Source organism: Bufo gargarizans, chromosome 4 (assembly GCF_014858855.1).
Source record: "Bufo gargarizans isolate SCDJY-AF-19 chromosome 4, ASM1485885v1, whole genome shotgun sequence".
NCBI classification, from domain to species: Eukaryota; Metazoa; Chordata; class Amphibia; order Anura; family Bufonidae; genus Bufo; species Bufo gargarizans.
Window position 1 is genome coordinate 46,918,661 of NC_058083.1, and position 13,636 is coordinate 46,932,296.

The window sequence follows — 13,636 nt, forward strand, 5'->3', positions numbered from 1 at the left end:
CATAATAGTGCCTGCCACAGTACCCACATAATAGTGCCTGCCACAGTACCCATATAATAGTGCCTGTCACAGATCCCCCATAATAGTGCCAGCCACAGTATCATCATAATAGTGCCAGCCACAGTACCGAAATAATAGCGCCTGCCACAGTACCCCCATATTAATGCCTGCCACAGTACCCTCATAGTAGTGCCTGCCACAGTACCCCCATAGTAGTGCCTGCCACAGTACTTCAGTACCCCAAAGCTTTACCATGATTGGCTGAACGCGATCACCTATCCTTTCAGTTCAGCCAGTGTGTGATTGGTTAATGGGTAGAAAGTGTCGTGTGCTGCCCACATGATTATTCCTGCCCATGTGTATCGGTACATTTGGAGGGTATGTCCAGTACCTGTTATTTTCTGTCAGACTAACCGATTCTTTATATTTCTTCCTCAGGGAGAACAGGAACCGTCTGATGCAGATCATGCTGCTGAAATCCGTACTACAGGTACCGCCTGTCACTACTACCTCTCTTCTGTGCCGTGTTACCCTGACACCAGTCACCCGCTAGTATTAGAGGATTGCTGTAGGTTCCAGGACGCGGGAACTTTCTTTACATTTGTATCAGACTCTGTGTAAATGGTCACATTTTGTTGCCGCTATGTTGGCACTGTCTGGCACTCTGAGCTCTGTGTGGCGCTAGTATTTGGGCATGGCATTGCTATTTAATTACTGTACGGTGCTATTTCAGATACATAGTGCAAGGTTATTTGTTTTTTTTATGGTGCCGTTATTTCACCATTATATGGCGCCTAAGGTGCTGATGATCCTGTAGAGTCCTGTGTGCAAGTGATGAATTGGGTATTTGGTGTATTACATGTAATAATTGTCAGCGGGTTCTTTATACATTCGGGTTGCCGTGACAGTCCCGCCCCTTTTATAGGCTTAGAGTATAAGGGGCGGAGCTCTGACTACCTCTCACCTCTGTAACATTTCCAAGGTGTCCCTGGGATTCCAGTGCAGTAACATGCTGACCGCCTTACCCAGCTCCTTCCTGGACCCGCTGCTTTCCTCCGCCCTGATGGAAGACGCCGAGTTGAGACTGTTCGTCTTGGAGATTCTTGTCTCATTGATTGATCGCCATGACAACAGACACAAGTTTTCCACCATCAGGTACCTCGGGGGCGGGCCCTTATTCATAATTATGAAACACCATAGCATAATTGGTGCTTGACTATGGTGCGTCTATGTATTACTTTATGTGGTACCAGCTATTTAACAGTAAGCTCTGGCAGGTGCAGCTCGCGGGCATAACTTTGGTAGAAGTTCTTTAATTCCTCAGACGCCACGGTCAGTAGAGACTGTGGCACCTAAGTGGTATAACAGAGGGAGGTGACCATATTAATTGTGGGGTGCTGATGGGGTGTAATGCCATGTATACGTGCCTGTTAAAGGGGGCTGTAAAGGATGAAAAACGTGGCTTCTTTCTTCCAACAACAGCTCCACACATATCCACAGGTTGTGTGCGGTATTACAGCTCAGCACCATTCACTACTAGACACAACCTGTGGACAAGTGTGGCGCTGTTTTCAGAAGAGAATAGCCATCTTTTTTCGAATCCTGTACAAATACTTTAAACCTTTGCCGAATCAGACATAATGCTCGGCGATACAGGAGTATTGCAGTGTAATACGTTAGCAATCAGAGGATCGCAGGTTCAAGCCCCCTTAAATGTATTATAAAAAAATGATCAATAAAGTTAATTGAAAAAAAAAATATATAATAAAAAAAAACTGTGGGCAGTCCTACTCAGTGATCAACAGCCTTCCCTATGTGAGTGCATACAGACATAGCAATCAATCGCTGAGAAGGACCGGCCACTGGACTCCTAAGCCCAATGACAAGTTCTACTGACTCTTCTCCCACAAGCTATACCTCATTCTGCTCAGCTCCTCCTGCTCTATAACACGGTCCCCCATTAGACGGTATGTAGGACTCCACAGTATGGATAGAATAGGTTCTGGGTATTGTATGTGGCACGGCCGGTTCACTGACGCGTCGTGTTGATTTGGCTCTAGTACCGTGCCGGACATCGCTGTATTAAAGCTCAAAGTGGACAAGTGTTCCAGACAAGATACTCTCTTCATGAAGAAGGTACGCTGCATGTTATTGTATAATCAAAAGCGTGTAGATTAGGAACACACTTTCTTCCAAAAACAGCGCCCCCATCTGTTCCACAGGTGGCACCTGGTATTGCAGCTCAGTTCTATTCAAAGTATCTGAGTTGCAATACCATACATAGAACATGAACAAGTGTGGCACTCTTTTTAGAAGAAAGCGGCCATGTTTTTTTTTTTTTTTTTTGGACCACCCCGATTAAGGCAAATTTTCCTTTACAGGCGCATTCATCTCAGTACAGGTATAACATTGAATAAGACCATTACCGTTATAGAGATTAGTCCTCTATGAGCTTCCGCTTATAGAAAGCAGTCAATCTGAACAAGCCAGGCTACAGTGTAAAGTATGGTGGAGACGCAGATCAGAATGAGACAAGAGGTGGATTTCAAGCTTCTTTTGACTCCCCCTAAGCGTGTACTCATACAGAGCAGGCATAACTGGAAGGGCTGCAGTGTAAAGCATAGTGGAGATGCAGAAGATGGATTTCCGGCTCTTTCAGACTCCAGTGCAATAAGGCGCACATGAATGTGGGTCTCGCTCCGGACCTCCAGCTGTTATGGCCCCTTAGCTGTGTGACATTAACGAGATGATAAGCCTAACTCAGCCTAACGTCTTATGGCTGCCCCCTGGTGGTTTGGTCCATGCTGTGCAGTCATTCCCGTCTTATCTCTGCCTTTCCTCCCATAATGCTTTGCTCTTGTCCTGCAGCACTCGCAGCAGTTGTACCGGCACATCTACCTGAGCTGCAATGACCCTTGCAACGTCCAGGCTCACTACGAAGCTCTGTACGCGCTACTGGTGATGATCAGCATCGAACTGGCCAACGAGGAGGTGGTGGTGGATCTCATCCGCCTGGTCCTAGCCGTGCAGGTAATTTGACCAATTGGCCACTAAGATTGGACCTCCTTGTGACCTCCTGAGCTTGAGTTTGGGCATCCTTTGGGTACAGTAACACCGGATCACGTGGAGTTCAAGAATCAGTGCCATCCGATATATTTTGGGGGCTCGTCCGTAGAAATGATTCAAGGTACAACAGATCGCCTGTGTGCAGGAGGGAAAAACTCGGCTTTGCTGGAACATTACTATTAGGGTTCATTCACACGTCCGCAAATGGGTCCGCATCCGTTCCGCAATATCGGGAACGGGCGCGAACCCATTCATTCTCAATGGGGCAGGAATGGATGCGGAGAGCACACTATTTGCTCTCCGCATCCGCGCGGCCCCGAACTTCCGGGCCGCGGCTCCGCAAAACGCCACGGACGTGTGAATGGACCCTTATAAATATAACCGTCCCTGACTGCCGCCATGATATGGGGCTTGAGTGTCCAAACAGCCATACTGAAGGGCGGTTTAACCCCATAGACCCGTATTCTCTAGGTCACTGCTATGGAGAAGAAGATAATAATGAAAACCAAGGACCTATGTTTTCCAATAGCTTTCACTTCATATAAATCTGTATGTAGTTTTCAAAAAGTTTTCAAAAAACGGAACTTATGTAAATGATTGTATTTAATGGGATGATTTATTTCCAGGATCTGGCTCTGAATAATGAGGACAATCTCCCCGCGTACAATCGCTGTGCCCTCCATGCCCTGTGTGCCGCTTATCTGAACCTGATCAGCCAGCTCACCACCGTACCAGCATTCTGCCAGCACATCCATGAGGTCAGATTTGGCCCGATGTATCTCTAAGTTATACTGCTCCCTTATTACTATGCTTGAGTTGTCACCACCACAACCAATTTTTTTAAATTTTTTTCAAAATAAAGCTGGCCCAGTGAATTCTATGGGTCCGGCTTCTAAAAACCATGGGAACGCGGTGGCCATCTTCGCTAAGCAGCAGACAAAGTATGGCCGTTCCTTTTGTTTCAGCTCTCATACAAGAGAAGGTGATGCTGCAATATACAGCCTACATAATACCGCCATATAGTGCAGAGATAATATAGCTGAAAACCACCTACATAGTGCCGCCTTACCGTGCACAAATAATACCCCTTTAAAGAACTTGAATAATAGAACCGTACACTGATGAGTAATACAGGGTCCTTGTAGTTTGTTCCTGTGCTTCTTTCCCTTTACATGGTCACTAACTTTTCTCACAACTTTGCATAATTCAGGTATGTATAAGAAACTTTGTAACATATTTTATCAGAGAAAATGCCTCTTTTTCCACTTATCAGCTCTTTCACTCCTCTGAACTAATATTCTCCATCTTAGAGAGACTGGCAACTCACTCCTCCTCCCCCTACCTTCTCCATAGACTCCTTCTCAGAATGTTGGCTTATGAGTAACTTATAAGTGGAAGAAAGAGGCATTTTTTCTGATGAGATATATTACAAAGTTTCTTATAGTCACTTGAACTATAGGTATATGTAAACTAGTTACTATATAAGTCTCACTAGTTAAAAGGGGTTCTAGGCAACTGTCCTGTTTACCGCCGGTGCACTGTGATATTGGTTGAGGAGAAGCCATGTCTATAGGTAGAGGAGCACTAGATGAGGTGCATGATAGCACGAAGTTGCCCCCTGTGGCTACTATCGACTCCCCAGTTACAGTGAAAAAGTGCCAAAAAATAAAATAAAAATATGTACATGTTCCTCAGAGGTCTTTTATGACCTCTTGGGGGGGGGGGGGGGGGATATTATATATCAAAAATATATCCATGTGTAAAAAAATAACTGAATAAATATATATGATATAATAAAAGACTAAAGAAAAAGCTCATGCCAACCCAAACCCTTGCCATGGCTTTCCCGCTCATGCAAGTTTATACATGCACTAATAAGGGGGCCCATTTTAGTTACTTATTTAGGTGTCAGTTTGCAATCTTAAAGAATAAGTATTTTGGTACAATTTACCTGAGAAAAATATTTCTGTACAAAATGTGTTAATAAACAGCCCTATGTTCTAGGGGAAATGATTCCTAACAAATCAAAAAAAATGCACAAAATTAAAAAAAAAAGAGCTATGGGGACTGGGTATTGCAGAGGTGCTAGCGGCCATCTAGCAGCCCATGTCCCCAGCTCTATGGCCAAAATCCCGGTGACAGGTTTCCTTTAAGCTCTTGTGTGGTCATGTTCTTGTGTGGGCATGCTCTTGTGGGTTAAGCTCTTGTGTGGACATGCTCTTGTGGGTTAAGCTCTTGTGTGGACATGCTCTTGTGTGGACATGCTCTTGTGTAGACATGCTCTTGTGTGGACATGCTCTTGTGTGGTCATGCTCTTGTGGGTTAAGCTCTTGTGTGGACATGCTCTTGTGTAGACATGCTCTTGTGTGGTCATGTTCTTGTGTGGGCATGCTCTTGTGTGGTCATGCTCTTGTGGGTTAAGCTCTTCTGTGGACATGCTCTTGTGTAGACATGCTCTTGTGTAGACATGCTCTTGTGTGGACATGCTCTTGTGTGGTCATGCTCTTGTGGGTTAAGCTCTTGTGTGGTCATGCTCTTGTGGGTTAAGCTCTTGTGTGGACATGCTCTTGTGTGGTCATGCTCTTGTGGGTTAAGCTCTTGTGTGGACATGCTCTTGTGTAGACATGCTCTTGTGTGGTCATGTTCTTGTGTGGGCATGCTCTTGTGGGTTAAGCTCTTGTGTGGGCATGCTCTTGTGGGTTAAGCTCTTGTGTGGACATGCTCTTGTGTGGTCATGCTCTTGTGGGTTAAGCTCTTGTGTGGACATGCTCTTGTGTAGACATGCTCTTGTGTGGTCATGTTCTTGTGTGGGCATGCTCTTGTGGGTTAAGCTCTTGTGTGGACATGCTCTTGTGTGGTCATGCTCTTGTGGGTTAAGCTCTTGTGTGGACATGCTCTTGTGTAGACATGCTCTTGTGTGGACATGCTCTTGTGTGGTCATGCTCTTGTGGGTTAAGCTCTTGTGTGGACATGCTTGGACATGCATTGCTCTTGTGTAGACATGCTCTTGTGTGGGCATGCTCTTGTGGGTTAAGCTCTTGTGTGGACATGCTCTTGTGGGTTAAGCTCTTGTGTGGACATGCTCTTGTTTGGGCATGCGCTTGTTTGGGCATGCTCTTGTGTGGTCTCTCATTTCCTTCAATGGGCCCATTGTATGCCAATCCGGCACTGGGTCCACAGTGTATAATCCAGAGTATCTGCCTCCCCTGTCAGGTCCCATTGATGCCAGATTGTAATTATTATTATTATAGTCAGTTTTCCTCTTGTTGTAGGTGATAGAAATGAGAAAAAAGGAAGGCCCGTATCTTCTTCCTGAAGACATCTTCGTGGATAAACCCAGGTGACCTTATAATCGCCAGATCAAGAAAATCCCCAGAAGATACTTTCTGGAGACTAGATGACAACCAGCATTACAATGTTACATCTCCACAAGAAGTTGTCACCTAGAGTTTGTATATATTAGAATAAACATACCTGCTTCCTTCCATGAACAGCGCCACCCTAGTCCATGGGCTGTGAGAAGTATTGCGACTCGATCCCATTCACTTAAATGTGGCTGAGCTGCAGTACCACACACGTTCTACAGATAATAGTGGCGCTGTTTCCGGAAGGAAGGTGCCATGGGCTATAGATGTGGGGCAAAATTTTTATGATTGCATTTTAAAAATTTTAGGCTAAAAATCTTTATTTCTTTTTGTCTTCATTTAAAATTTTCAGCAGTTTTTGTGATGCATGGGGTTAAAAATCAGTCTATTTTCCGACTGTCACTCCTGAGTTCCATCGGCTGACCGCTCATGTGAGGCCTTATCTCCAGTTTCCTGACCTCATAAACACTCACTATTTATAGCTAAACTCTTATCAAACTGATAAGAATATGGCCTAAATCAGTCTTTATGAGGTCAGGAGATCAGAGATAAGGCTTCACATGAGCCATCAGCTGACAGAACTCAGGAGCGACAGTCTGAAAATAGACTGATTTTTAACCCCATGTATCACAAAAACTGCAGAAAATTTTTAATAAAGACTAATTGAAAAAATCATTTTTAGCCGAAAACGAGTAAGATGCTATCGTAAAATAATTCTTAAAGGGTATTTTTCTGAGACTATAGTATAGACCATGGATCAGCAACCTCCGGCACTCCAGCTGTTGTGAAGCTACAATTCCCAGCATGCTCCATTCATTTATGTGAGAGTTCTGAGAAGAGCAGAGAAAATATGCCTGCTAGGAGTTGTAGTTTCACAACAGCTGGAGTGCTGGAGGTTGCCTACCCCTGGTATAGACTATAGAAATCTAATGAGTGGGCGCCAACCCCCCGCACCCTGCCGATGCTTGAAGGAGCAATGCATCCTCTTCATTGTCTACCTTGCACAGCGCCATGCATGTGGTTGTGGCTGTCTCTGGTAATGCAGCTTAAGTGATTGTGACTGGTCTGTAGTACCAAACACAGCCACAGCCATATGTATGGCGCTGTGGCGGGGAAACAATGAAGGGGTTGCAATATTTGCTGGAGCCGCTGATCAGGAGGTGATCCCCTATTGATCTCATATTGATTTTGCCTTAGGACAAATATTTTAAAAGTCCAGGATAACCCTTTTAATCACATATTACTTCCCCTAACCTATCCGAGGCGCGAGGCACAGGGTACCTCATTGATGTCTCCAGCTCCTATTGATTAGATAGCTTGCATCCTAATGAGGCGCGGGGCACAGGGTACCTCATTGATGTCTGTCTTGCATCTTCACGATCGCAGACTTGGGCAGCCATGTTTTGTATGAAGGAGGTAGACGGGGCACATATGGACGCTGCCGACTGACTCATCCTCCTTCCACTTACCCTAATGTCTAGTAATGGCCACTCAGGCTTCTGCCCACTCCACCACTTTGCCGGCTGTCCGGCCACTTAGATTTTAAGCTCTTGAGAGCAGCGTCGCCCCTCTCCACCTCTAATGAGTCCATCCTTCTACCTTATGCCTATTAGTCCCCGTCACCAGATGCTACTCGTCCGCATTCCTTATGGAGAGTCAGAGGATGGAGGCCGAGGTCCGACGTGACTCAGGAAATCAACATGAAATGTGGAGACACTTTCTAAATACTTTGTTTTCTTCTCTGTTCACTTTCAAAGTTAAATTCGCATTTCTTCTGGTTCCCTGTTATCAGAGAGCAGTGCATTATGGGAGCAGAGGTGACAGTTACCTGATTGGAGCAAAGTGTTGTCACGTGACCGACAGCAAGGTGGAGCTTCTGTCTGCTGTCACCGGAAATCAGCTTCGGATGTGACTAGAGGACAGAAAAATAGACATGAAATTTTTCAAAAAGTTTTAAAAAGAGAGAAATGTAAAGTACTTGACTCACAGGGTTATAAGCGGGCTTAAGTTAGTTTGAAGAGTTTGTATACGTTTATGCTATACATTTTATATTCCTTTAGGATGGTGCCAAAAGTACGAGTCATAGGCTGCCCCTATACACGGTGCCTGCCAGAGAGCGCCCCTATACACAGTGCCTGCCAGAGAGCGCCCCTATACACAGTGCCTGCCAGAGAGCGCCCCTATACACAGTGCCTGCCAGAGAGCGCCCCTATACACAGTGCCTGCCAGAGAGTGCCCCTATACACAGTGCCTGCCAGAGAGTGCCCCTATACACCGTGCCTGCCGGAGAGCGCCCCTATACACAGTGCCTGCCGGAGAGCGCCCCTATACACAGTGCCTGCCAGAGAGTGCCCCTATACACAGTGCCTGCCAGAGAGCGCCCCTATACACAGTGCCTGCCGGAGAGCGCCCCTATACACAGTGCCTGCCAGAGAGCGCCCCTATACACAGTGCCTGCCGGAGAGTGCCCCTATACACAGTGCCTGCCGGAGAGTGCCCCTATACACAGTGCCTGCCAGAGAGTGCCCCTATACACAGTGCCTGCAGGAGAGCGCCCCTATACACAGTGCCTGCCAGAGAGCGTCCCTATACATAGTGCCTGCCAGAGAGTGCCCCTATACACAGTGCCTGCCAGAGAGTGCCCCTATACACAGTGCCTGCAGGAGAGTTCCCCTATACACAGTGCCTGCCAGAGAGCGCCCCTATACACAGTGCCTGCCAGAGAGCGCCCCTATACACAGTGCCTGCCAGAGAGTGCCCCTATACACAGTGCCTGCCGGAGAGTGCCCCTATACACAGTGCCTGCCGGAGAGCGCCCCTATACACAGTGCCTGCCAGAGAGTGCCCCTATACACAGTGCCTGCCGGAGAGTGCCCCTATACACAGTGCCTGCCGGAGAGCGCCCCTATACACAGTGCCTGCCTGAGAGTGCCCCTATACACAGTGCCTGCCAGAGAGCGCCCCTATACACAGTGCCTGCCAGAGAGCGTCCCTATACACAGTGCCTGCCAGAGAGCGCCCCTATACACAGTGCCTGCCAGAGAGCGCCCCTAAAAACAGTGCCTGCCAGAGAGCGCCCCTATACACAGTGCCTGCCAGAGAGCGCCCCTATACACAGTGCCTGCCAGAGAGCGCCCCTAAAAACAGTGCCTGCCAGAGAGCGTCCCTATACACAGTGCCTGCGAGAGAGCGCCCCTATACACAGTGCCTGCCAGAGAGCGCCCCTATACACAGTGCCTGCCAGAGAGTGCCCCTATACACAGTGCCTGCCAGAGAGCGCCCCTATACACAGTGCCTGCCAGAGAGCGTCCCTATACACAGTGCCTGCCAGAGAGCGTCCCTATACACAGTGCCTGCCAGAGAGCGCCCCTATACACAGTGCCTGCCAGAGAGCATCCCTATACACAGTGCCTGCCAGAGAGTACCCCCGTACACAGTGCCTGCCAGAGAGTGCCCCTGTACACAGTGCCTGCCAGAGAGCGCCCCTATACACAGTGCCTGCCAGAGAGCGCCCCTATACACAGTGCCTGCCAGAGAGCGCCCCTATACACAGTGCCTGCCAGAGAGCGCCCCTATACACAGTGCCTGCCAGAGAGTGCCCCTATACACAGTGCCTGCCAAAGAGTACCCCCGTACACAGTGCCTGCCAGAGAGTACCCCCGTACACAGTGCCTGCCAGAGAGTGCCCCTGTACACAGTGCCTGCCAGAGAGCGCCCCTATACACAGTGCCTGGCAGAGATCGCCCCTATACACAGTGCCTGCCAGAGAGCGCCCCTATACACAGTGCCTGCCAGAGAGCGCCCCTATACACAGTGCCTGCCAGAGAGCGTCCCTATACACAGTGCCTGCCAGAGAGCGCCCCTAAAAACAGTGCCTGCCAGAGAGCGCCCCTATACACAGTGCCTGCCAGAGAGCGCCCCTATACACAGTGCCTGCCAGAGAGCGCCCCTATACACAGTGCCTGCCAGAGAGTGCCCCTAAAAACAGTGCCTGCCAGAGAGCGTCCCTATACACAGTGCCTGCCAGAGAGCGCCCCTATACACAGTGCCTGCCAGAGAGTGCCCCTATAGACAGTGCCTGCCAGAGAGCGCCCCTATACACAGTGCCTGCCAGAGAGCGCCCCTATACACAGTGCCTGCCAGAGAGCGTCCCTATACACAGTGCCTGCCAGAGAGCGCCCCTATACACAGTGCCTGCCAGAGAGCGTCCCTATACACAGTGCCTGCCAGAGAGTGCCCCCGTACACAGTGCCTGCCAGAGAGTGCCCCTGTACACAGTGCCTGCCAGAGAGCGCCCCTATACACAGTGCCTGCCAGAGAGCGCCCCTATACACAGTGCCTGCCAGAGAGCGCCCCTATACACAGTGCCTGCCGGAGAGCGCCCCTATACACAGTGCCTGCCAGAGAGTGCCCCTATACACAGTGCCTGCCAGAGAGCGCCCCTATACACAGTGCCTGCCAGAGAGCGCTCCTATACACAGTGCCTGCCAGAGAGCGCCCCTATACACAGTGCCTGCCAGAGAGTGCCCCTATACACAGTGCCTGCCGGAGAGCGCCCCTATACACAGTGCCTGCCAGAGAGCGTCCCTATACACAGTGCCTGCCAGAGAGCGCCCCTATGCACAGTGCCTGCCAGAGAGTGCCCCTATACACAGTGCCTGCCAGAGAGCGCCCCTATACACAGTGCCTGCCAGAGAGTGCCCCTATACACAGTGCCTGCCAGAGAGTGCCCCTATACACAGTGCCTGCCAGAGAGCGCCCCTATACACAGTGCCTGCCAGAGAGTGCCCCTATACACAGTGCCTGCCGGAGAGCGCCCCTATACACAGTGCCTGCCGGAGAGCGCCCCTATACACAGTGCCTGCCGGAGAGTGCCCCTATACACAGTGCCTGCCGGAGAGTGCCCTTATACACAGTGCCTGCCGGAGAGTGCCCCTATACACAGTGCCTGCCGGAGAGTGCCCCTATACACAGTGCCTGCCGGAGAGTGCCCCTATACACAGTGCCTGCCAGAGAGCGTCCCTATACACAGTGCCTGCCAGAGAGCGCCCCTATACACAGTGCCTGCCAGAGAGCGTCCCTATACACAGTGCCTGCCAGAGAGCGTCCCTATACACAGTGCCTGCCAGAGAGCGCCCCTATACACAGTGCCTGCCAGAGAGCGTCCCTATACACAGTGCCTGCCAGAGAGCGCCCCTATACACAGTGCCTGCCAGAGAGCGCTCCTATACACAGTGCCTGCCAGAGAGCGCCCCTATACACAGTGCCTGCCAGAGAGCGCCCCTATACACAGTGCCTGCCAAAGAGTACCCCCGTACACAGTGCCTGCCAGAGAGCGCCCCTGTACACAGTGCCTGCCAGAGAGCGCCCCTATACACAGTGCCTGCCAGAGAGTACCTCCGTACACAGTGCCTGCCAGAGAGTGCCCCTGTACACAGTGCCTGCCAGAGAGCGCCCCTATACACAGTGCCTGGCAGAGATCGCCCCTATACACAGTGCCTGCCAGAGAGCGCCCCTATACACAGTGCCTGCCAGAGAGCGCCCCTATACACAGTGCCTGCCAGAGAGCGCCCCTATACACAGTGCCTGCCAGAGAGCGTCCCTATACACAGTGCCTGCCAGAGAGCGCCCCTAAAAACAGTGCCTGCCAGAGAGCGCCCCTATACACAGTGCCTGCACGAGAGCGCCCCTATACACAGTGCCTGCCAGAGAGTGCCCCTAAAAACAGTGCCTGCCAGAGAGCGTCCCTATACACAGTGCCTGCCAGAGAGCGCCCCTATACACAGTGCCTGCCAGAGAGTGCCCCTATACACAGTGCCTGCCAGAGAGCGCCCCTATACACAGTGCCTGCCAGAGAGCGTCCCTATACACAGTGCCTGCCAGAGAGCGCCCCTATACACAGTGCCTGCCAGAGAGCGTCCCTATACACAGTTCCTGCCAGAGAGCGCCCCTATACACAGTGCCTGCCAGAGAGCGCCCCTATACACAGTGCCTGCCAGAGAGCGCCCCTATACACAGTGCCTGCCAGAGAGCGCCCCTATACACAGTGCCTGCCAGAGAGCGTCCCTATACACAGTGCCTGCCAGAGAGTGCCCCTATACACAGTGCCTGCCAGAGAGTGCCCCTATACACAGTGCCTGCCAGTGAGTGCCCCTATACACAGTGCCTGCCAGAGGGCGCCCCTATACACAGTGCCTGCCAGAGAGCGCCCCTAAAAACAGTGCCTGCCAGAGAGCGTCCCTATACACAGTGCCTGCCAGAGAGCGCCCCTATACACAGTGCCTTACCAGAGAGTGCCCCTATACACAGTGCCTGCCAGAGAGCGCCCCTTTACACAGTGCCTGCCAGAGAGCACCCCTATACACAGTGCCTGCCAGAGAGCGCCCCTATACACAGTGCCTGCCAGAGAGCGCCCCTATACACAGTGCCTGCCAGAGAGTGCCCCTATACACAGTGCCTGCCAGAGAGCGCCCCTATACACAGTGCCTGCCAGAGAGCGTCCCTATACACAGTGCCTGCCGGAGAGCGCCCCTATACACAGTGCCAGCCGGAGAGCGTCCCTATACACAGTGCCTGCCAGAGAGCGCCCCTATACACAGTGCCTGCCAGAGAGCGCCCCTATACACAGTGCCTGCCAGAGAGCGCCCCTATACACAGTGCCTGCCAGAGAGCGCCCCTATACACAGTGCCTGCCAGAGAGCGCCCCTAAAAACAGTGCCTGCCAGAGAGCGTCCCTATACACAGTGCCTGCCAGAGAGTGCCCCTATACACAGTGCCTGCCAGAGAGCGCCCCTATACACAGTGCCTGCCAGAGAGTGCCCCTATACACAGTGCCTGCCAGAGAGCGCCCCTATACACAGTGCCTGCCAGAGAGCGTCCCTATACACAGTGCCTGCCGGAGAGCGCCCCTATACACAGTGCCAGCCAGAGAGCGTCCCTATACACAGTGCCTGCCGGAGAGCGCCCCTATACACAGTGCCTGCCAGAGAGTGCCCCTATACACAGTGCCTGCCAGAGAGCGCCCCTATACATGCAGGTGACCCCTATGTCCTGCAGGTGACCCCCATGTCCTGCAGGTGACCCCCATGTCCGGCAGGTGACCCCCATGTCCTGCAGGTGACCCCCATGTCCGGCAGGTGACCCCCATGTCCTGCAGGTGACCCCCATGTCCTGCAGGTACCCCCCATGTCCGGCAGGTGACCCCC

The 13,636-nt window shown here is 51.0% G+C and overlaps 1 protein-coding gene across 1 annotated transcript in view; it reads left to right on the forward strand.

Moving 5' to 3' along the window:
- The window catches only part of EFR3B (EFR3 homolog B), a 90,432-nt gene that overhangs the window by 62,983 nt on the left and 13,813 nt on the right, over nucleotides 1-13,636 (forward strand). Inside the window, exons 4-9 of the mRNA XM_044290940.1 lie at nucleotides 439-490; nucleotides 983-1,155; nucleotides 2,061-2,136; nucleotides 2,869-3,030; nucleotides 3,693-3,824; nucleotides 6,339-6,406. Of these exons, the coding sequence (XP_044146875.1) occupies nucleotides 439-490; nucleotides 983-1,155; nucleotides 2,061-2,136; nucleotides 2,869-3,030; nucleotides 3,693-3,824; nucleotides 6,339-6,406 (663 nt within the window). The remainder of the gene's footprint in view (nucleotides 1-438; nucleotides 491-982; nucleotides 1,156-2,060; nucleotides 2,137-2,868; nucleotides 3,031-3,692; nucleotides 3,825-6,338; nucleotides 6,407-13,636) is intronic.